The sequence below is a fragment of the Esox lucius genome, chromosome 1 (genome assembly GCF_011004845.1).
Source record: "Esox lucius isolate fEsoLuc1 chromosome 1, fEsoLuc1.pri, whole genome shotgun sequence".
Classification (NCBI taxonomy): domain Eukaryota; kingdom Metazoa; phylum Chordata; class Actinopteri; order Esociformes; family Esocidae; genus Esox; species Esox lucius.
Window position 1 is genome coordinate 9,143,673 of NC_047569.1, and position 22,872 is coordinate 9,166,544.

Here is a 22,872-nt window from a genome sequence, read left to right on the forward strand (position 1 = left end):
TAGCACCTAAACATTTCGAATAGTTTTTTTTTACTCATACAGACAAGAATAATTACAGCGTAATTACATATTAGGCAGTTTTTCAGTCACAATAATTAGTTTATAAGATTGTTATTATTAGCCCTTATTACATGGATTGGCTGAATTCCAGTGCAGAATGCGTGTTATATCTCGATAACAGACCGTTGCCATGAAAAACAGCGCGTTGCTATGGACGCAGCAGGATTCTAACCAGAGACGGACTCTTTTCTTTAGAGGAAGCAATACAATCGTTTTTAAATCAATAAATTCCTTTTGAAATCAATATTTTGTGTCAAATTATTGATTTATTTGGTAGGTAGCCATGTAATAAGCGGGATAAGGTATAGCGAGGTGGTTGTTATAGTGAATACAACCCCTTCAGGCTGATTCAAGATCCCTCCGCTTCGTCCCCCCAAAAAATTGTACCGCGGAGGAGAAAAATATTTGATTTTGAAATCGAGCTTCGCACTGAGCGCACGTCAGAAACAGAGGACAGTGGCCCTCATTTATCAAAAGTGCGTACACCAAATTTCCAGCGTACACTTGGCGTACACCCAAAACCACGGTGACTTTGAGATTTATCAATATGGACGTTGGCGTACGCCACTCTCAAATCCTACGCCAGCTCAGGAGGTGGTGTGCGCACGTTTTGAGTTCGTGCGGAAATGCGCAGGAAAAAAAATCCTAACACACTGACAAACTAAAAGATATGATATATTATGACCCACTGTAAAAAAAACAACAACATAATAATTACAAACTTCAGTGTTTATTTTTGTGCAACATGGACTTCAATGTTTAATTTGTGTGACTTTACCAAAGCATTTGATTTATATGTATTCCTTCAGATGCGAGCCTGTGCGCTTACATGACGTTTCAGGGTTAGGCCCGGCAGTTGCGCATGGACTGGGTTCAGTAATAAAAGGCTTTTAATGATCAAAATATAATTCAGACTGACAAAATAATAAAAATGACATTCTTCTTTTAAATAATAATATTAATAATAAAAATAATAACGACATTCTTCTTCTAAAAAACAATAAACGTCATTAATAATAAATATCATAAAATAATAAGACGAATATTACAAATTGTCATGCAATTATTCATGTGTTTTGTGGATCTGGAGAAGGCGTATGACCGGGTCCCCAGGGAGATACTGTGGGAGGTACTGCGGGAGTATGGGGTGAGGAGGTCCCTTCTGAGGGCTATCCAATCCCTGTATGTCCAAAGTGAGAGCTGTGTTCTTTGAAGTACTACAGGTTCTCTGTAGTAAGTTGGACTTGTTCCAGGTGGGAGTTGGCCTCCGCCAGGGCTGCGCTTTGTCACCAATGCTGTTCGTAACTTTTATGGACAGGATATCAAGTCATTGTCAGGGTGGAGAGGGGTTGCTGTTCAGTGGGCTGGGGATCTCATCGCTGCTTTTTGCAGATGATGTGGTCCTGATGGCATCATCGATCTGTGACCTTCAGCACTCACTGGACCAGTTCACAGCCAAGTGGGAAGCAGTTGGGATGAGGATTAGCACCTCTAAATCTGAGCCCATGGTTCTCAGCAGGAAACCGATGGAGTGCCTCCTCCGGGTATGGAATGAGGCATTACCCCAACTAAAGGAGTTCAAGTATCTCGGGGTCTTGTTCGCGAGTGAGGGGACAATGGTCAGGGAGATTGGCCCGGAGAATCGGAGCAGTGGGGGCGGTATTGCATTCGCTTTACTGCACCGTTGTGACGAAAAGAGAGCTCTCGATATACCGGTAAATTTTTCGTTCCTACCCTCACCTATGGTCATGAAGGCTGGGTCATGACCGAAAGAACTAGATTGCGAGTACAAGCAGCTGAAATGGGTTCTCAGAAGGGTGTCTGGCTTCACCCTTACAGATAGGGTGAGAAGCTCAGTCATCCGCTAGGAACTCAGAGTAGAGCCGCTGCTCCTTTGCATCGAAAGGAGCCAGTTGAAGTGGTTCGGGCATCTGGTAAGGATGCCCCCAGGACGTCTCCTTAGGGAGGTGTTCCAGGCACGTCCAGCTGGGAGACCTTGGGGTTGGCCCAGGAATAGGTGGAGAGATTATATTTTGACACTGGCCGGGAAAACGCCTCGGGATCCCCCAGTCAGAGCTGGCAAATGTGGCTCGGGAAAGGGAAGTTTGGGGTCCCCTGCTGGAGCTGCTGTCCCCACAACTCGATACCGGATAAGCGGATGAAGATGAGAGCGATGAGAGAACTGGAATGAATTCTCAGCTGAAAGATTTGTGTACAGTTGGTTGATTAAGGGTGTAGGTTAGTACTTAATATTTGAGGGGGGGGGGGGGGCAGGCTCAAAGGATTTTTGTTTTCTGGGGGGTCACATTGACGTGTCTGTAATATTGCCCACCCCACCCACAATCTACACCCCAGCTTGATTCTGTCCTAGGTGAGATCAGCGAGACAAATAAATATTTCATAATATTACGCAATAGGTTGCTTGTTGACATACACAAAGACTTGAACAAACACAGACACACACAATAACTCTTTGGGACTTTGTAGAAATACCTAGAGAATCTCCATCATCCCAGAATAACTCCCCTGCTGCGTTGTTGTTGTCCAGTGCAATGATCAGACCCAAGGGGTTCAGGCGACTGAGGGAACACAGTCATTTTTAATCCACTGATTTGTTAGAAATGTGTGCTGTGTTCATGTGTTCATGACCGCGCTTGAAGTTACCTGTAAACAGTTGTCACCGCCGGTTTTTGAATAGGGAGAACAGCTCCACCCCTGATGTGTAAACCAAGCTTATCTGCGGGTAGGAACATCTCAACTTCCTGCTTACGGGCTTCCATTCGCACTTCCTGATTGGTTAGTGGGGAAAACAGTCAACAACGTTGTTAAAGCAAAGGCATAAACTAGGGTGGGGAAAGAGGTTCTAGTGACACCACAGAAAGAAATGCTTAAATACATTTCCACAAGGGTATTTCCACTGAGGAAAGAGACGGGGTAAGGTCAGGAGATTATTGTTTTAATGCCCTCATTGCCGATTGTGTCCAGGAGGGTATTTCTTGTCCTCACACAAGAACAGCTCACGTGCACGCTCCCACATACACACAGATGCACACTTACATTCAGAAGCTCAAAGAACTAAAAAGAGTAATTCCAAATGGCAATTAATTTCTAGCCCCCTAAGGACTGAATTCTCAGACCAGCCCAGGACAATTTAGAGTACTTTTTCCTCTCTTGCTCTCATTCTCTCTCATCCATCTGGGATGCAGGAGGAGGGGGGTTGTAGAGGGAGTCACTGGAGCGTCTATAAGCAATTTCAGATCTTATCGCCTCCTCATTGTCCGGGCTAAGGAGTGCTCCGCTCCTCCTCTCTTTTATCCCTCCCTTTAACTCTCTGCTCGTCCTTCACCTCCTCCTGTCCCTTCAACCTCCAACTACTCGTCTCCTTTTCAACTCTCCCCCTCCAACGTCACTTCTTTTCCCATTACATTTTCTCTCTTCCTCTTTTCATCTCTCCTGCTGTCCTCCACTACCACTCTTCCTCCTAATTGACTGCACCGCATCCTCTCCTCCTCCCGCCCCTTCTAACCCCAGGTGACCAACCAGGACAAAGGCCAGCAGCGAGGCGACCAATCTAATCGGCCATCTGATCCGTAGCTCATTACACAGCTGTGCGACGGCCAAGTGTAGTCCCACAGGAACTCAACACCTCTTTTATCTAAGAAACACTCACATTATCCGTCTTTCCCCTCATTCTCTCACTCTCGATCCTAAGTAAGGAAGTAGGAAACAGGAAGCTCACCGTTTCGTAATCGTACCAGACAGCATCAGGGATATAGGCTCGGATCCGATCCACTCCCTGCAGAAATCAACCAATCAAACATCAGCAAGAGCAAAGGAAACATCACAGCTCGATCTGGGTTCCCTGTCAATCAAAGACAGCTGCAACAAAGGGATGGCACAGACAGAATTGAGCGATGGACGATGGCATTTGATGATTGTAGGGGTACAGACAGGAGTAATCGATAACCAAGGGGCAGTCTTTTGATAGAGACGTCGTGTCGCTGTGTTCAGCTTCCCTCTGACAGGCAGGAACAGAGCGACGGAGAGGGGGAGAGAACAGAGTGAACATCAGAATAGAGTGAAAGGGAATAATGTGTCCTTTTCATTCGGCGTGATACTGAACCCACCCATCCTCCAACTTTAAAGCCATTGCTGACGCTGTCACTGGTTCAATCTCTCACCCTCATTTGTTCTACAGAGCCCTGCCATTAAAGATCTGAGAGGAAATGAAAGGAGGAACAGAACAGAGAGTAGATGAACTACAGTGTCACCATGAAGACCAAATAGAAGTAAAAGAAAAGGAGGGTTGTCCTTTTTCCGGGTGGTGTGCGTGTCGGAATTAGTTATTTTTTTTGCAGACACCATTAAGCACTCAGTAATCACCCACATTTCCCCCCACCAGTGAAGACCCTAAGACATGATCAAGATGAATGATGGCTGCTGTCTATCTGCATGTCGTTTACTGCTGTCTGACTCATTTACAGCTGGCATCAGTCAGCATCTTGTAAAACGCAGACGGACTGCTAACAATAGCATTAGTGCGAACATTAATTGGGTGGGACAGGGAGGTTTCTATCCTCAGTTGAAGTCATAAGGCATGTAGAATAGAGGGGAACTCCTGAACCTGGCCTCAAACCCCATGGGGGCAGGTCGGTCTCCGGTTAGAGGGGAAACACAAAATACAACAAAAGAAAAATAGGAGTAATTGAGAGAAAATGAGATAAGGTAAGATGAGGTTTCTAATTAATTGGGATCTCCATTAGCTGACACTGTGATGACAGCTGGTCTTTCCTGGGGTCTGACAGCAAAAAGGCATAATAGGAAGAAAAAAAATTAAGAGCATTAACAAATGATGTTTCAGGATGGCAGTTAAGAGTGTTGAGCCAGTAAATGAAAGGTTCCTGGTTCTAATACCAGAGTCGGCAAGGTCAAAGAATCATTGTTCTGTTCCTGAGCAAGACGGCTAACCCAAACTGCCCAGATCCCGGATGAAAATCTGAATGTGTTCTACACAGAGAAAACAAAGTGTCAGACTGAAAGCCGGGATACAGCAAAATAAGGACAATAATAATATATAGAGAGAGATGGAGCAATACATATGCAGAGAAAATAGGGAGCCGAGAGAGGGAAAGATGAGAGACGGAAACATCACAGAGGTCTGAGAGTGCTTGATTAAGGCAACGCTGATGAGATGAGGGAGGTTTGCTTCTGATGAATCTACAACAAATGAGAGCAGGAATAATGGGAGGAGACGGGGTGGACTCTGTCGGGCAGGGCTCCATCCAACCAGCCTATCCATGCACAGGAGACCCGGGTTAGGTTCAACAGATCGAAGACTAGGTTAAAAGACCCGGCCTGATCTGAGAATCAAGGCCACATACAGTACATCATGAGACAGAGAGAATTAAAGAAGTTAGAGAGAGAGAAAGCGAGAGGTGGAGAAAGAGAGGGTGGTAAAATGACAGGTTGCATATACTTAGCAAGAACAGCCTAATCATTCAGAGGCTCTTTACAGAACGTGGGGATGACATCGTCGTCGTATCCCAAATCAGAGGTCAAGCTCCGGGTGACGGTCTCGAAACCTTCCCTCTCTCTGCTAGCATAGGAAACTTTTCACAATTACGCTCTGATTAAACTTATTATATCCAGAGCCCCACTTTCAATCCATCCCGCTTCGCCATTCTCTAATTCGCGAGAGGCCATGCTAAATAGCATATTAATCAGGCCACTTTAACATGACCGCAATCTATCTGCACACACAGGCACACACACTCAAACAAATACACACAGACACACACACAATCTATCTGCACTTCTAATCTGTCTGTAATGAGGTCAGTGCTCTCATTAGAGTTGAGAGAAAAGCAGGATATAAAAGTGAAGAGACGGAGGACGGAAAGTAAATTTCATGTCATGTGCTCGTCCCAACGGAGGTCAACTACTGTGTGTGTCTGTGTGTGTTTGATAGAGAGAGAGATCTCATCTCGATGGGTTTCTCTCATCCAGAGATTTCTGGATCAATCAAATTAAATATGAACTGCATAGTATGTGCCTGGAACTTGAGTCCATTTCCCGAGCCAGTTTCCTGAGCCAGCTGCGCTCCATGTACTTACAGGGTCCAGAACAGGAGTGATGAGCAGGCTCTTCCCCCAAAGGAACTGGCGGTCTACCGTCCAGGTGCGCCTGTCAGAGTAGAATCTAAGAGAGGGAGGAAAGGTGGCCGTTGGAGGGGAACGATTTCCTATTTTCTATTGCCTGTGAATTTTAGAATGGATTAAGATTCTTCACTCAGATATTAAATCACTGTGTATAATGTCTCAGTCTGCATTGGGGATACTTCTACCCGGGCAATAGGAAGTGATGTCACTCACTCGTGCATGACTGGCCGGACCACGGTGTCTCCGGCAGTGTGGGCCTTGTAGAAGAGTGTGTATAGGTAGGGGAGCAGAGTGTATCGAATATTCAGGTAGTGCCTGGAGCTGTTCACCAGTAGAGAGTTTTCGCCAAATGCCGCCGGGTCCTGGGGCTGGATGGGATTGAGGCAAAGGAAGGGAGAAATGGATGGGAGAGAGAAGAAAAGGAAAAGGTTGGAGGGATTGAGTGAGAGAGGGATTTGAATCCACCACGATGACAAAATCCACAAGAGCACACCCAGCAGGAATCCCAGTTCGCACCAGGCGTTTAAAACATCTATTTCTTTTTATCCCGTCCGGACCAAATTCTGGTCTTATTTTGCCATGCGTTTGAGCCAAACCTGAGCATTTACATTTTAGCAATAAACATCTGCTCTTAAACAGAGCAAATTATAGGAGTAATTAGGATTAACTGTCTTGAAGTTCATTGACAGAAATATGATTTTATTCAACTGTTACACTCAGGATTTAATCTAGCAACCTTTCTGTTACTGGTTAGATGCTCTAACCAATAAGCTATCTCCCACCCAATAAACCAATCATGTACATTTATGATTTGTTCAGATTATTGGTCCGGCGACAAAATATATTAATTGTATTTACATAAATGTCATATCTTGAAAGTCCATAAATGACATAATATAAAAACACACCACTAAAAACACCAGAAAACAGGAATTTTCAATGACCAGAAAATAAATATTTTATTCGTCAGGTCAGGATAATAAGTCTTTCAAACTCACATGTTGGAAACCAGATGTCTTGAAAATACATCTAAATGGCAACAATTTGTTCACTCAAGAGTTAACAAGAAGAGCAGAGAGGCAGAGAGAAAGCAGTGAACACCAGCTAAAGTGGGAGAGAACATATAAAGAAAACCAGGCCAAAGAGATGACAGAGCAAGAGAAAATAATCGTTCTAATCCCATAATTGTGGAGTTTGAGTGGATGATTAGTTGCTGAAGGGCCTAGCTCTACTCTACTGGCTAATCATTGTATGTCCTGACTGTGCGTGCATGTGCTCGTGACATTTTAGCCTGTGCAGCCTTCTGATGAGTGAAGTGATTGGGGAAAAGCAAAGGTCAGTTCATTTAGTGTAAATCTCTCTTAAGATATATAATGTACTCTTTGCTAGCAGACATCCATTTCATTGGGTTTCTACCTTCCGCCATCTCACCCTCTTCCTCCCCTTCTCTTTTCCCCACACATACACGTCTCTGACTGATTAAACCATCGATCAGGAACTACACAGGACCCCAAAGAAATGACAACTGATCATTTTTGGATTAAAAACACAAAATGCCTGGACATTATTCTCATATCAGGGGAATTCTAAATAATTAGGATAGAGGCAGGTAATCATAGTTAGCTGGGAGATTCATCTCACCTGTGATAAGCTGAAGTGGCCAACAGGGTAGAAATTGCAACTCAGAGTTTGAAAAAGAAAAACAGAATATGCTGCACCACCATCGAGATGAAGGCAAAAGAACTGTCTTTGAATGTCTGAAACCAATAATACTCAAACATAGACTTTCCCAATGTTAAAAGTCCAACCATCTCCCAGGACCTTGGAAGTCCTGTTAGCACAGTCTGCTAATACTCTGAATGGAATGAATGGAATATGTAATCAAAAGTTGGTTTGAAAGGTGGACAAAGCACCTCAATTAACTTTTAAAGAGCTAGAAGCTGATAAAGCAGAGTGCACTTTTAACTGTTGCAGCCTGGTCCCAGGGCTCTATTTTATGTAAATATTTATTGTGCGTAATATATGATACGTCTTAACATCATTCGTAATATATGATATGTTTTAGTAGCGTTCATTATATTTGATATTGAAGGAACTGGATTTTGACCCTTTTAAGATAAATTCAAAACAGTCAATTAATTAATGCAACCAAATAATTTAATATATACAGAGAGTATTACAATTACAGAACAAGTTTTAAAACCAAATGTTCTCTGGAGATTGAAGATGCAGGCAGGAGCGAGGAAAATGCAAGAGCCCTTCCCCAAACTCCGCTCTGGTTTTTATATCCCCAAACAAAAGGTGTCGGGTTCGCTTTACTAACATGAAGATATCAAGACTAGTCCTGCAGAATACACACACAATCCAATCTACGCCTCACACCATATTGTGAAACAGTGTTCTAGTCATGGGTTTAGCATAGGGGGATTAAGGCATGACCCCAGGTTCTGTAGTCAGACCAGAGATAAACAGTTGTAACACAAACATTCTGATAAAAGAACATGACCAGACAGAGTATAGGCTAGGAGAGGACAATCGAGGACATAATTATAAATGGCTATACTGAAGGATCATCGAATATGTAAATAAAGATAGAATTGAAATCTTTTCAGTTCCTTCAATATGTCTTAGTAGGGTTCGTAATGTATCATACTTTTTTGTAATCGAATGTAAGGTAACATATGTGAAATCAGGTGTCACAGATTTACGTATTATATATTACGTATTCCCCTGAGACCACGCAGACTGTTCAGAAGTGGCAAGTGACGAGTACAGATCTTTAACCCATAACTGACTGCAGGAGTGTAAATCATATGTTGATGATGGACAGCCCTCAGTCATTACTGAACTGGAGCAGTTTGATGATTGACAACACTCAGTCATTACTGAACTGGAGCAGTTTGATGATTGACAGCCCTCAGTCATTTCTGAACTGGAGCAGTTTGATGATGGACAGCCCTCAGTCATTACTGAACTGGAGCAGTTTGATGATGAGGGGCAGAAGTGCCAGAAGTGAGTAGAGAAGAGCAGAAAACTTACTGATGGTTAGAAGAACCGTTTAACACCACCAATGTTTGGCAAAGGACGTGCAAGCCACCAATAGTTATGGCCAAGCCATTTGTTTTATAATTATTTAATTTTCAGACTAATTTTTTACTATGATTATTTGGCTTTAACTGTACACTTACTGTATGTATTGTGGTAAAACAGTGAGCAAAGCAAATACCATGTAATGTTGGGCGTTATGGTTCCGGCTGAAGGGATAGAAGGCTCCCACTTGCATCCAGCGACGACACAACTCTTCAGTCGAGTTGTCAAAGAAACCGCAAATATCAGCACCGATCTGACAATACAAGAAAGGTCAGAATTTAAGTTACACTCTCACAAAGGATCACATGGGGTTTAAAACATATGCAGAGCATTGGAAAGTATACAGCAGGCCCTCAGAGGAAATGGTTGTATCGTTTCAATTCTCTTCTCCTCGTCTGATATTGTTTTCTGATTTGGAGTAAGGCTTAATTGGGAGAATACATGTATACAATCACTATTTTCGTAAATGCATATGGTAAGAATGAAAAAGAATACCCAATCAATTGCCAATCCTTTGAGAGCAGTGTCTTTTATTGTGTTGCTATTGTTTGATACTAGGGCAATTTAAAGCATCCTCAATGCAAGGGCGTTGATCCAAATCCCGGCCTCTCTATGCCAGGAACGTGAGTTTGTGTGAGGTTGTGTTTGTCTCGTGCGTGCACGTGTGTGTGTGAAAGAGATTTGAATGACTGTGTGCGCCAAACAAGAATTGGAAAACCTTTCGGACAGAGTCCCTTCAGGACTGGGGTTGGCAACTCCAAGACAACTTGACACAGCTGGAGCAGTATGTGTTTTTGACTCTGTTTTGAATCATTTTTTTTAACTGATGTTTCCACTCTGTGTTTTGGCTGTCCCGATGACAAGAGGCCAGAGCCAAACAGCTTTTAACCACTACATTGTCTTGTCGAACCTGCCTCTCAGTGGTAGTGAAATAAAAGCTTTCCAGTTCTAGTCTCCAAATGAACACATACCACCAGGCAACCCACCAGACAGCACTTGAGATACTCACATAGGGGACTCCAAACAGGCCAAAGTCCAGCATGCCAGGTATAGCCCATTTGATGTCATTCCAGTTAGCAGCGTTGTCCCCCAACCAGTGGCCTGAGTATTTCCCTACCCCAGGGAAGGACGAGCGGGTCAGCATTAGTGTCCGCTTTGTCCCAAACACACGCTTCAAAGCACTGAAGGGAGAAAGGAGGAGAGACAGGTGTTTCAAGAGAAGAAACAGAGGGAGAGCAAGAGAGGCAAAGAATGTGAGAGAGCGGCAAAAAGAGAGAGAGAGAGAGATTGGCAAAGAGTGTATCATCGTTGCTTTGTTGCTCTATTTTTCCATTTGATTAGCAAGCTAAATCGAACGTCCATCGATTTTCATGACAATACTGGGCTCTGATGATGTTTACACAGTGTGTCTGCTGCCAATAAGGCCTTTTAATTAGCCGAGAGAGAAATTGACAGAAGAGAAAGAAAAGGACAAAAGACTGTGAGAGTGGAGCTAGCGAGCGGTTTACTGACAGGATGAGTCAGCGATGGTGGAGGTTTTTCAGAAGACTTGCCACTCACAATAGGACCGCAGAGCTCTTTATGCATTCCACTCTAAGACATGAATGTGTGAGTCCCTGTACGTGCACACGCACGCACGCACATGTGCGTGCTTGGAGGGAGGATTTCAGTCCCCGCTGGGGCGGGCAGGCAGGCATGCATGCATGCGTCAGGATCTTCCTCCGAGACACAAAAGTCCTGTTTTAACCTCCATACCAAACGCCAAGTGCCCCAGGGTCTTGTTTTAATGATGCTCTGTTTATTTAGCCCAAGACAAATCCTCACCACTCACCTCTGAAATTTCAGGACAATTCAGTCGCATTTAGGACATCGCAAGGCCTCAAGCTCTGGACCCACTGCACGTGATTTTAGCCCACAAAACAAGCAGCGGGATTGTAGTGCTGTAGTAGAGCTCCACTGCTAGTGACTGTAAACATGGTCAAAAACAAAACTCACACATCTGTGGCTAGAACCATGGAGTATCCATAAAGACTGTGAACATCATAGTGGTCCCCCCAGGCTTGTTTAGAATCCATGCACAGCGTCTTACTGTACATCACCCCATCCAGAATATCTGGGAGAAAGGATACAGGACATTCATTTGATTAGTTATTTGTTTACAGGACAGTTCATCTTCTCACTCATTATACAACATTTTTCCAATGCTTTTATTGACAGACAGAGACAGGCAGGGAGACTGATGAAGAGTGGCCAGCTGGTGAAGGGTGGAGACGGATATTGAACCCAGTTCCCTGGCAGGGAGTCGTGTGTGCATGGAGCCGGGGTATAAATTCAATCAACTGATTTTAATTCAATCAAACCAATGGTAAAATGTTGCCACAGCTGGATCCTGGGTACTGAATAAAAACTACAACTACCATGGTGACCCCTCCTCCCACCTCACAGGTATGTTGTCACTTTTCAGAGAGAGATGTTTGTCGACACAGATTAATGCTGTAAATAAAGAGTGTGTGAACAGTGCCATGGCGGTTCTGAATGAATGCCAGCCTATTTGTTATTATTTGTACTGTAAATATTGCATTCTGATATTGTATATTTCAACAGTAGAGGCCACTGTGTTATCCCCAGCTGATCTTTCTGTAAACTGTCCATATATCCTGAATAAACCTGCAGAGTTGAAATAAACTGCAAACAACATTGACCAAACCGCAAGTGCTCCATAACAGATGTCAGGATTATTTCTATTGTCCTTGTTGCAAACAAAATTTTTCAAGATAATTTCACACTAAGGTTGTCGTTATCAATGGAACAAGTTAGTCTTACTTTATTAACACAACGTGGGCAAGTAATCTATTTGACAATCTGTCCTTTTAAAATAAGCATATCCTACTTTACTACACCAAATGTGAAAACGTTGGTTGTGAAAATATACCAGACAATAAGCCTATTCTTATTTCGTCAATTGGTTGCCATTCATGGTGATTTCTTATCAGTTTTGGGGCTACATTTTCTCTGAACAATCCATGTTTGAAATTGCAAGTCAAGATTTTATAATAATATACAGCATAACAGAAACAAAACAAATATTTTTTTATATTGTGTAATTTCCTATTCAAGATTATGGACTTAATAGCAGCAACTCTCTAGCAGTTCAGCTTGTTGTCACACTGCTAGCTCAATCAGGTATTCATCAGTATATAAGTACTTGGAGGAGAGCACATTCACCACTAAAGTTGAGCATGCAGGTATCCAATCTACAAGGAGTTGCTAGAGCATCACCAGATTGCACTGCCCCAAATTCATATTCATCCAAACTGGAAGAAATTCCACTGCCTTCTTAAAGACTCCTAATTCAATGTCATTTTCAATTGCATATGAACATTTGCTCATGTATATTTTACCATTCAAGGTGAAACATTTCAATAAATGCTCAGGCTACAACTTTGGTATTCCTAATACTCTAATACATAATTGTATGCACACACACCCCACGGTTTCAAATGTGAATAGGGCAATATTGCATTGGAGGTGGGTGTTGAAAATATTGAACTAGCCCTCTTAAACACTTAAGAAAATATCAACTAATCTGTTGGGTTATTCTTACAGGTTTTTCATAGCAATTAAGATAAATTCAGCCAGCAGATTAACATAATCTTTGGATAGTGAAATTTTATTATTCAGTGTAACCTTCAGGAGTGAGTTAAATTACCTGATTGCCATAATTATAATTCACATTGTGTTTCTTTTGATATTTTTGACAACAAAATATCCAAAAACAAAGCTGCATACAGTCCTTAAAAGGGCAGTTGCGTTGGTGAAAATGACATAGTTCGGAAAACGTTCCCACACACTGTCTCTGCATAAGGTTAGCCCTTGACAAAGGTGACCAAAACATAGCTTTTTATCAATAGAATAATGCTTGCAAAGACCGACTGGACCTCAAAATACAATGTCTCTTGTCATTAAAGCTAGTGTACATAAACTAACTGGAGCCGACGAGTAGCCTTACTCGGTGTGAAGGGAGGGTAGTTGAGCTTGTTGTCAGCACATCCCTTGATGGATCCTTTCTTAAAGTTGGCCACCTCATTCATATCCTGTCAGGAGAAAACAAAGTAGTGATGCAGGGATTTGGATGTAAGACTGGGGTTCTGAAGGATTAACTGGTAACGATGACAAAGTTGAAGATAGGGATGACGGCAATAATTATAGCATACTAAAGTATTAGAGGAACATGCTTACGATCCACAGAGCGTCGTGTTTGATTTCCTTAGAGAACCGTTCATACTCATCAGCCCACCACTCTATGCAGTCTTTGTTCGTGTAGTCTGGAAACACCGTTTCACCAGGCCAAACCTTAGAGACGAAAGGGAGGAGAGCAGGAGAGGAGGGTTAGTGAAGTTAGGAAACACTAACTCAGCGTTTGAGAAGAACAGCGAGCCACCAAGGAGATGTAGGCCAAAAGGAAGAGGCCGGTGAAGGACGTGTAGAGAACGAAAGAGAGGATCAGAGGGGAGGAGTGTGGATGCTAGGAATAAGAGGGAGATTTTAGAGGGGGGAGAAGGAGGACGAGGAAAATCGATAACGCAATAGAAATCTCCAGACATGACGGTGTATTTGAAGCCTTCGCTTGATGACATGTACTGAGAGTAACGATTGATCCTCAAAAAGAGGGAATGAGAGAAAAAGAGATAGAGAAAAAAAAAGAGAGGTTAGTGGGATTGTAGGAGCAATCGTATGTGTGTGTGTGCGTGTGTGTGGTGTGTGTTTCTGTTGTGGGTACATGTGTGGTGTGCATGCCTCCATGGGGGCGTGTCTAGTTTCAGGTCTGAGCCGACCTTGGTTCACAGGGCAGTAGAGATTAAATACCAAGGTTTCTGCACTCCCCCCTAGTAAAACACTAGATAGCTTTAATCCCACTAATGAATTTACAACCGCTAGCAAAGAGAAGACATGAATCATTCTGAAGCACATTCACAAACATGAACGGATGTAAACACACACACAATGATGATTTACCTCTCAACAAAGCAGATGAGCAGAAACCAACAATGTGTGATTGCACAGTTTCTTGTTTTTCCATCTTTAAGCTTATTGATCATCATTTAATATTAAAAACCAGACAGGCCCAGTACTGCATGTCTGTAGATGTGTTATTTAGATTACATTCTATGGGGCACACTATCCATCGAGGCAGGTTATGGCCAATTTCTAATTCGCTAGCCTTGTTGGCAGATTTCATAGTGATATTTCAGCTAAGTAAACTGGCAGCAAGCTTTATGTTAGCAATTAACCTCCTTAATTTAATAATAAAAACAGTATGTCCTTGCATTTGTGGTATTCATAAACACCATCCAGGCCGTCTAGGCTTTCAAAGTCTGCCGGTCTTGTTTATATGAACAACCTCGGGAACACGTACACACACAACATACGGGAACGCGGTCTGTGATGCAGAACGATTTAAGATTGAAAAGGAATGTGGAGGCAAAACATATCTTGAGATAAATATAAAAAAGTGATTAGCGGCAGGCCAGTTCAAATTGCGCGGGTTATCAAAACACGAGATATGTGGCTTATCTGCTCCACAACCGTTTGTAAACTCGGCCTCACACATATAGTGGGATCATTATATGGCTCCCTCTGTCACTCTCGCTCTCTCAGAGACGATCACCACAACCTACCTCACCCACTATCGGGGTCTTTCCATCAGCCTCCGTGACCCAGGCTTCCTTCTTGGTTCCTCGGTCATATGACTCATATGGCCCATTGATCCTTGGACTGGTGGCCACCGCAGGATCCTGAGGGCCAATAACCAAGCCTTTTACATCATATTCCTGACAGGGTCACATTCCAGTCAGATTTGTATAGGGGAAATCTGCAGTTTTCCCTCCGGCTCTCTTATAAAGGACCCAACCTCCTGCTTGTTTTAATTCTAGCCCTCTAAGAAAAGACTGATATACCAGGGACATCAATGTAAGTGCCATTTATTTTTTCTACTTAAGAGGTTGGGACTTAGTTATGTAGCTTACAGTAGAATCAACCAAATGTTATTAAAGACAAATCAGTGAGTGAATGTGTGTTTCTTACCAATATGAGGATATACTTCTGTCCCTTCGAATGCAGGTATTCAGCAAACGAAGGGAGATCTCTGAATTTGACTAGATCATAAGTGAAGTCCTTCTTATCCTCCATATAGTCAATATCAGTATATTGGACATCCTAGGATATGGAAAGACGCAGGGAAACCATAAAACACATACAAACAGTATAATATGGCTAATGTGTTCATTTAGTCAATTACCGGTGTAAAACTCAGTGTTGGTCTTTAGCCACTTCGTTTGTTAGAATCTTAGCCCAGTTCCACACATTAAATTGAAACCACTTACATATTAGCGTCATAGCGGCTAAACCAATATGACATAAATATGAGTCCCTTGGCCTGCACTGGAGAGCATCCAGTTAAAATACACTACATCTGCATCTTGAATTTAAGTCCCACGTTCAAACATTTTGGCATGACAGAAGTGTTCAGTTAAATGCAGACATGCATTTTAGAGTGAATGCAATGCATACAGATTGATGTAGACTGTGTACCCACTCAAATGTTAGCAATGTAGCATAACCTTAACACATCTGCACAGAAATTAGCATATTGTACATTGCTTTAATGGATTCCCCTCACACATTTTAGCATCTTAGCACAACTGAAACACATCTGATTTAGCATTAGACTGCTGGCATGCCTGCGAGGATCAGACCTTGAAGTTAGTACTAGCAACTTGACTAATGTGGTGCAGAACCTTGAGAGAATTCTAGGGTGTTAGCGTGTTCTGTTTTCGGTCTGGGCCTTGATTCTGTGGCTTGGCAGTCTCTCTCTGTATCACTCTAACAGATGGTTCCCTTCTCCTGCCAGTTCCCTGCTAATGGTAATCAGTTCCAGACGTGTTAGGATAATGTGATAATGCCCTCTGTGGTATAGCTGATCTCTATCAAATATGTCCCTCAATATATCTGTACTGAACAAGCCCCAATCTTAATGTCAAAGGGGAAGATTATTGGACATGATTATTTACAACCAAAAGTTTAGAGTAAGCTTGTTTTGTGATTGATTGTGTCAAAGTTAGACCTCTTAATTGTCCTGGATGTTAGTTGAATCCTCATTAGGAGCTGATGAGATTTCAGGGTAAATATGTCTCCCATCTGCAGGAGACTCCTAAAGGACTGGATATCAGACCAGACTGTCAGATTCTGCATATTTGACATGGAACAGGATTCTCCCAGAGAGCCAAAGGTCAACTCCCTCACACATGCTGCCTGCCTGTCCAGCTCTGATAGAGAACTTCATATCGAAATACAACAGCGGAATCCTTTCTGGTGAAAGGCGGATTACATTCTTTTGCTACATAACATTCAGCTTGGAACTGACAGAGAATTATTCCCAGTTTCCAAGCAGTATTTCCCCAGCTCGTGATCCATGGTTATTCACTAATGCTAAATTTGTTGTTGTTGGTGGACTAACAGGAACATTTTCACTGTTCAAACTTCTTTGTTTGTGGTTCCTCATTTTTAAATAGTTCCCTAGTTCTATCATAATTACACAATAGAACTAGTTCCCAATTCTATCATAATTACTCGGTTTCTAAATAACATTAAATTATTATCCTATTCCGCAGTACAGTTCTTACATATGGTATGCCGATGGCTCGGTTCCTCTCCACAGTTTTCTTAACTTCATCAAGACTGCCGTAGTCCCAACGAGACAACTGGAAGCCTAGAGACCAGTATGGAGGAATAACTGGCCTTCCGATGAGCTGGATGGACACACATTCACTGATTTCAAACTGAATGTCACACATTGTACATACTGACACTTCTAAATGATCAGCACCAATACTCTATATTACAGGAGCCTTTTTCTCACCTCCAGGAACTCCTGGACCACCTGCTCAGGTGTATCTCCCAGCAGGATGTAGAAGTCCAAAACTCCCCCTATGGTTCTGTAGGTCACTGCGGGAGCCGGCTGTAGAGTCACCTCTGGACAGGTATATCGATGAAGTCAGGGATGAGAAATGTAATGGACACAGAACAGGAGGGGTGTTTCATGCCCTTGCAATATACACCAACCAGAACCAGGTTGGTGCTTCTGTGGACCAGGTCATTTAAGTACATATTTACCCATAGCGTTGCTGTTCATTAGGAACACCCCAAAGGACTTGCCGCTCTCGTCCTCTAGACAGAGGAAGTAGGGGTAGTGACCGTAGAGGTTGTGCGTCCCCTGAGAACATGAGAGAAAGAGAGGGATGAGAGAAAGAGAGGGATGTGAGAAAGGGAGAACAAGAGATCGAAGCTGAGGGGGCGACTCACAACCTAATCAGCTTACAAGACATTCAATTAGCCGCCCTTCGGGAATGAATGTACACACATACCCTGTTCACAGTTGCTAACAGACGTGAGCTGTGTTCCTTATAGGAGACATGCTGCCTTTGTGATGATGGGAAATGATAGATGTCAGAAGTGTGTTTGTGTGTGCGCGCTTGTTTACAGTATGTGTATGTAAATCCTACTCACCCCATTAGGGAATGCATCTCGTGTGAAGATCGGCCAGGTCTTCCACATGGTGTCATGACGATAGTTCTGATGGACATGTTCTCCCAGCCCATATATATTATGGGAGGGCAATCTGGCAGACAGCTGCAGGTACTGATCAGCAAACACCAGCGGACCCACTGCAGTGTCAAACCTGTGTTAACGTGTTGGAGTGCATGTGTGGTACGTTATGTTGTTTGCATGCAAGAAAGAAGAGAAGTTGTTCATATTAGAATACACACACAGACTATACCTACAAAGTTACTTCTCAAGATGGACAGAGGACATATATTCACTGCAAACAGAATAGGGGTGGCAACCCTCAATTTATCTAAGGTAGCTGGACGATGCGGGGTGTTAGGAAGCCAAAATAAGACAGACAATCCTTCCTCCCTTACAAAGGTGTTTTTCACTTGTGTCGTGTTGACACATTATATGCTTGCTTGTTGTATTCTTGATGTCAGGCATATTGTCTAGCCAGAAAATACAATGTTCTGATACTTCATGTTATTGTTTTAAGGGAGTCATTTAGGACCGGGATTGCAGACAGATTAAGCGTAGACTAGGAAACAAATATCTCAGTTGGATTCGTTATTGACTGTAGACTAGGTTTAATGAGTGTCAATGAAACTGGCCCTTGCTGTTAATAACAAAGTAGCTCATTAAATTATTCATAACGTGAACCAAAAACAACAATTAAAAAAATATATAATAATACTTTCTGCCAGTGGGTTGGAGATCCTCCATACATCAAATATACTACTATTGTTGATGTACTGTATGTATTCAAGACCTTGCATGAATTAGAGGCAGGGGCATGGCGGGTAGTTATGGCCCAGTATGGCAGGTCAAATAATGGCCCAGTATGTAATTTAAATCTCCTCAAACGCTCAAATTGTTCTGACAGAAGGTTAAAATCTCTGTTAGGTCCAGACACATGAAAACATGTACTGTCAATCTTTTCTACCACTTTCAAAAAGATCACCTGAAAAACCTTATCTAAAGTCCTGTCTCTATTCATATTATGCTTATCCAGCAATGCAGTAATAATTAGTAGTCATTTGCCATAAATCAGACTATAAACCAATATCCCTTTCCATATCTGTATGCCCAATCCTAGGTCTTATCTAATAAACCAAATGATCCTAACCTTTATACATACTGGCACTGTAGATAAATAATTTTTATGTATGTAATATATCACTTCAATTAAAGGTAGGAGCATTGGCATGTAGTAGATTTACCCAACGTCTGTTCAAAATTTGACTTAAATTAAACCTTTAATTTGGTGGCCTAGGGTGGTTTAAGTAAGTCGCTCCCATGTACAGTGTGGGTTAAAATCTGAATTGGTGCTCTCATCAACAACTGCTGCATTTTTCATCACTTTTCATCCTTTTTAAATAAAGCATATAATACCAACAAAAATAATTATAGTGACCATCTCTACGAGCAGTATAAGTGCAAACACCCTCAAGTATCAGAAACAGAACACCTCTTAGCAGAGAAATTTGAGTGATATACCTTACCTATCCATATACCTCCATGTTAATTTTGGGAAAACATTTCAGACATTTTCATTTTAGTGTGAAAATAATATCAGAGGACAATGATTTCCAATGGGCTGTGCTTTCTCTTTTCTTGGCTGATTCAAACTCTTCACATTCCAGGAGATTAATGTAATCCCCAACCCCTTCATGTAAGTAGTTCTTAAGGTAAGGCAAAACAAACAGGGGCCACACACACACACCGCCCCACTACTCAAATGGCACCTGGCAGAAACCCATTAAAATTAAACCGCCAAACCCGTACACCATCTCAGTCATGTGCGTTGTCCCTCTCATCATTGTAATGAGCTGTGTGTTGATCTGTCCTATTTCACAAGTTTACAGTGTATTATACTCATTTATGAAACAGAAATTGTTTAATGCATATCCCTAAGACACTCTGACTGTTGAGCCACCGCCAGGGTATCACCCATAAGAGCCTTGCTTAAGGGAAGTACAGTTTTTACCTTGCCGGCCATTCAGTTAATGGTCAAACACTAGGGCACCTGCCGGGCAACATGACAATTCAATTGAATTTAGAAAGAGAAAAATATAAATAGAGAGGAGAGATTGAGGTCAGACTAATATAGAGTATTGAGTGGTGTGGTCTGCACACTGTGCATGCAAGTACAGTTGCTTTCAACAGCCTTGATGTTTTTATTATTTTGAAAAAAGTGCAGCCAACATCCGTACTCAGACAAGAGACCGAGAGGAAGAACATTACAGCGAACTACAATCCAAATCAATATAGAGATACTCCCGTGAAAGAGAGAGGTGTCTCATTGTCTGGGTTAGTCTTAGACTGCAAATTTCACTACTGAATCTAAGGGTTGAAAAGTGGAGAGTTAATGGCTTTATTTGGAATTACCATGGGTTAAATTGAAGTTAATCTGGCTAGATATTAAAGCTTTTATCACTGTGGTGAATAACCCAGCTGCCATACTGTCAGAGAGCAAGCTGATACTATCATAGCAATTATCTTTACACAGTCAATGATTCTCTCCCCTTTCACCGACGCTCTCCCTCTCGCCACCTATCTCTCACAAACTCCGTCTGTCCCTCTCTCTCGTCATGTAATGTGCTCACGTCACCTGAAGATCTGCATCTAAACTGTTTTATCAGGACATCTGTTGATAAGGCTCTTATCCAGCAATACAGTAAATATTAGGTAGTAATATGCAATAAATCAAACAGTATCCCTTTTCTATTCTGCCTCCCCTGAAGTAATCTAATAAGCACAAGGTCATACCCTTCACACACACATTCATCGTGGGTCAAAATAGAAGAATTCTGCAAAGTCACGGAGGACGTGGCACAATAGGGCAGTTACCAAATAGTAGCACCAATATTTACGTACGTGCTCCTCTGGTTGAGGCCGACTAGTATACAGTAGCCTTAAACCAAACCAACAGTAGTGGTTTAATGGTTGTAACAGTAGTGGTTTAATGGTTGTAACAGTAGTGGTTTAATGGTTGTAACAGTAGTGGTTTAATGGTTGTAACAGTAGTGGTTTAATGGTTGTAATAGTAGTGGTTTAATGGTTGTAACAGTAGTGGTTTATTGGTTGTAACATTTGAACAGGAGTCACAGTCATGTCACAGACTTTTACCAGGAGACAGTATGATGGTTCACTTGGCTGCTTGGAGGTGTAATTGATCGGAGTGATGACTACCATGACACACGGACGACTGAGCGTGCTCAGAGTGACACAGACATAATTATACTGCCTAGGTCGCCACAGGAGACTGACACGGAACATGGTGAGAAATGTGTCGGTGTGTACAATTCTGTAGCGTACTGAAATAATAACACATGTTAATGAGGTGACTTCATGGTCCACAGCACAAAGAGGATCAAGTCTGATGTGACGCTTCAGACATTTTCTAGTTTCCGCTTGCATTCCTCTGAAAGCACTGGTAGCAAGTCTTGAGCGTAGCAAACCATATAACAGAGATATATTGAGACAGACAGAAAGAAACACTCAAACAGACAACTCACAGAACTTTCTTGGTCGCTGCCCTGCGCACTTTCAGGCTGAAAGGCTTGTGTGTGAGCTCTATCTCGTAGTTAAGGGATCCTGGGACTTGCGTGACGTGGTCCCTCACATGTTCATGAGGAACCTCAAATCGCTTACTTAGGGGATCTGAGATCTGTGGAAAATCACAGAGATAGGGTCTGAAGGATTTATATGTTATGGATGCTTACAAGTGACATGTTGCAATTGACTGTGTGCATTGCAAAGATATTATAGTACACTAAACCTTAAAATCAAAAAAACACCTTAACTGAAATTAACTTTCTGAAGGGGAGGTTGACCCATTTTTACTTCTGTCCTTATTTTTAACTATCTGGCCTTGTGATTGAAACAGTTTATTTTTCTACCCCCAATTTAGTCATATCCTGTTGTATCTTTAGACCTGTTTCATTGCAACATCTCCCAACAGATGAGAGATTATCAAAACTAAAATGATGAGAGCACCTTAGACCGCTGCACCAGAGTTTTCGTTTGGGACTTAGAAAGTCGAATGGCACACTTTGCTTAGCATTTGACTATATTTCCAAAAATGGCTGAACCTCTTTCACTGCATTTTATTTCAGTTCAATAGACTTTTCTAATATGTGATGCTTATTGTAGTGTTTAGTTTACTATAATAACCGGCAGGGGCATATGTACCTTGAATCTGAGTCGGTTGACTGTCTGCATCTCGGCAAGGAAAGACAGTTCTTCTATGTCAGATCCAAATAGTGAGGGGGCTGCCATTCTCTTCAGACGTGCAGATAAGCCTCCAGTAACAAGCAAGAAGGTAGTGAACCAGAGAAAAAGTTAAAAGCAGAAACGTCTGTCAACAAATTCAAGAGCAATTTCTAGTATAGGTCATGCTATGTTATGAATAATTGTAACACTGGAAAAATATACAGTTTCCTGAGGGTAATAGCAATTGTGTATTTGCCACGGCTGAATGTAAATAAAGGAGTAAAACACAGTAGCAAATTGAAAGCCCTAGACTGTAATGTCTATCATGTTCTGCAATATGCTGCTCATGTTATATTTGAAGGAAATTATACCTTAGGGGGAACGGGAGAAAGATTGAAAATGAGAGAAATGGAAACGAGTGAGGAAGTTTGAAGTGGAGCTCACTGTGGCTGTTGGGTCTTTCCTCACTGACAAGGGAGTAGCCATGGTTGGTCGAGAAGAAGCACCACGGAACATTCCTTTCGTCCAACGGGCTCCAACAACAGCCTCGCATCTGACACGCCGACTAGGATTGGTAGAGAATCATCACAATCATCATTTTATTTAGGTTGACTGCGTGGCCAATCTTTCTTTCCTGAAGAGTAACCCGTAACACATCTTTTAGCTTCAACCCTCATGACAAACCCAATTGAGCTAATCGATCTGTTGTTGGGGCAGTTACTAAACTGTTTAACCAGGCATG

General features: G+C 42.2%; 1 protein-coding gene across 3 annotated transcripts in view; it reads right to left on the bottom strand.

Annotated features, from left to right (window-relative positions):
• The window catches only part of si (sucrase-isomaltase (alpha-glucosidase)), a 77,308-nt gene that overhangs the window by 22,023 nt on the left and 32,413 nt on the right, over positions 1-22,872 (bottom strand). For all 3 annotated transcript variants that reach the window (XM_020050172.3, XM_010901704.5, XM_020050176.2), the window contains exons 4-22: positions 22,575-22,695; positions 22,110-22,219; positions 21,434-21,585; positions 17,874-18,045; positions 17,481-17,580; positions 17,227-17,339; positions 16,991-17,116; positions 15,393-15,524; positions 14,987-15,103; positions 13,548-13,661; positions 13,318-13,402; positions 11,304-11,421; positions 10,318-10,489; positions 9,445-9,561; positions 6,432-6,586; positions 6,174-6,258; positions 3,800-3,856; positions 2,725-2,849; positions 2,554-2,639 (exon numbers count right to left, since the gene is read on the bottom strand). In XM_020050172.3, coding sequence (XP_019905731.2) covers positions 2,554-2,639; positions 2,725-2,849; positions 3,800-3,856; positions 6,174-6,258; positions 6,432-6,586; positions 9,445-9,561; positions 10,318-10,489; positions 11,304-11,421; positions 13,318-13,402; positions 13,548-13,661; positions 14,987-15,103; positions 15,393-15,524; positions 16,991-17,116; positions 17,227-17,339; positions 17,481-17,580; positions 17,874-18,045; positions 21,434-21,585; positions 22,110-22,219; positions 22,575-22,695 — 2,257 coding nt within the window. The remainder of the gene's footprint in view (positions 1-2,553; positions 2,640-2,724; positions 2,850-3,799; positions 3,857-6,173; positions 6,259-6,431; positions 6,587-9,444; positions 9,562-10,317; positions 10,490-11,303; positions 11,422-13,317; positions 13,403-13,547; positions 13,662-14,986; positions 15,104-15,392; positions 15,525-16,990; positions 17,117-17,226; positions 17,340-17,480; positions 17,581-17,873; positions 18,046-21,433; positions 21,586-22,109; positions 22,220-22,574; positions 22,696-22,872) is intronic.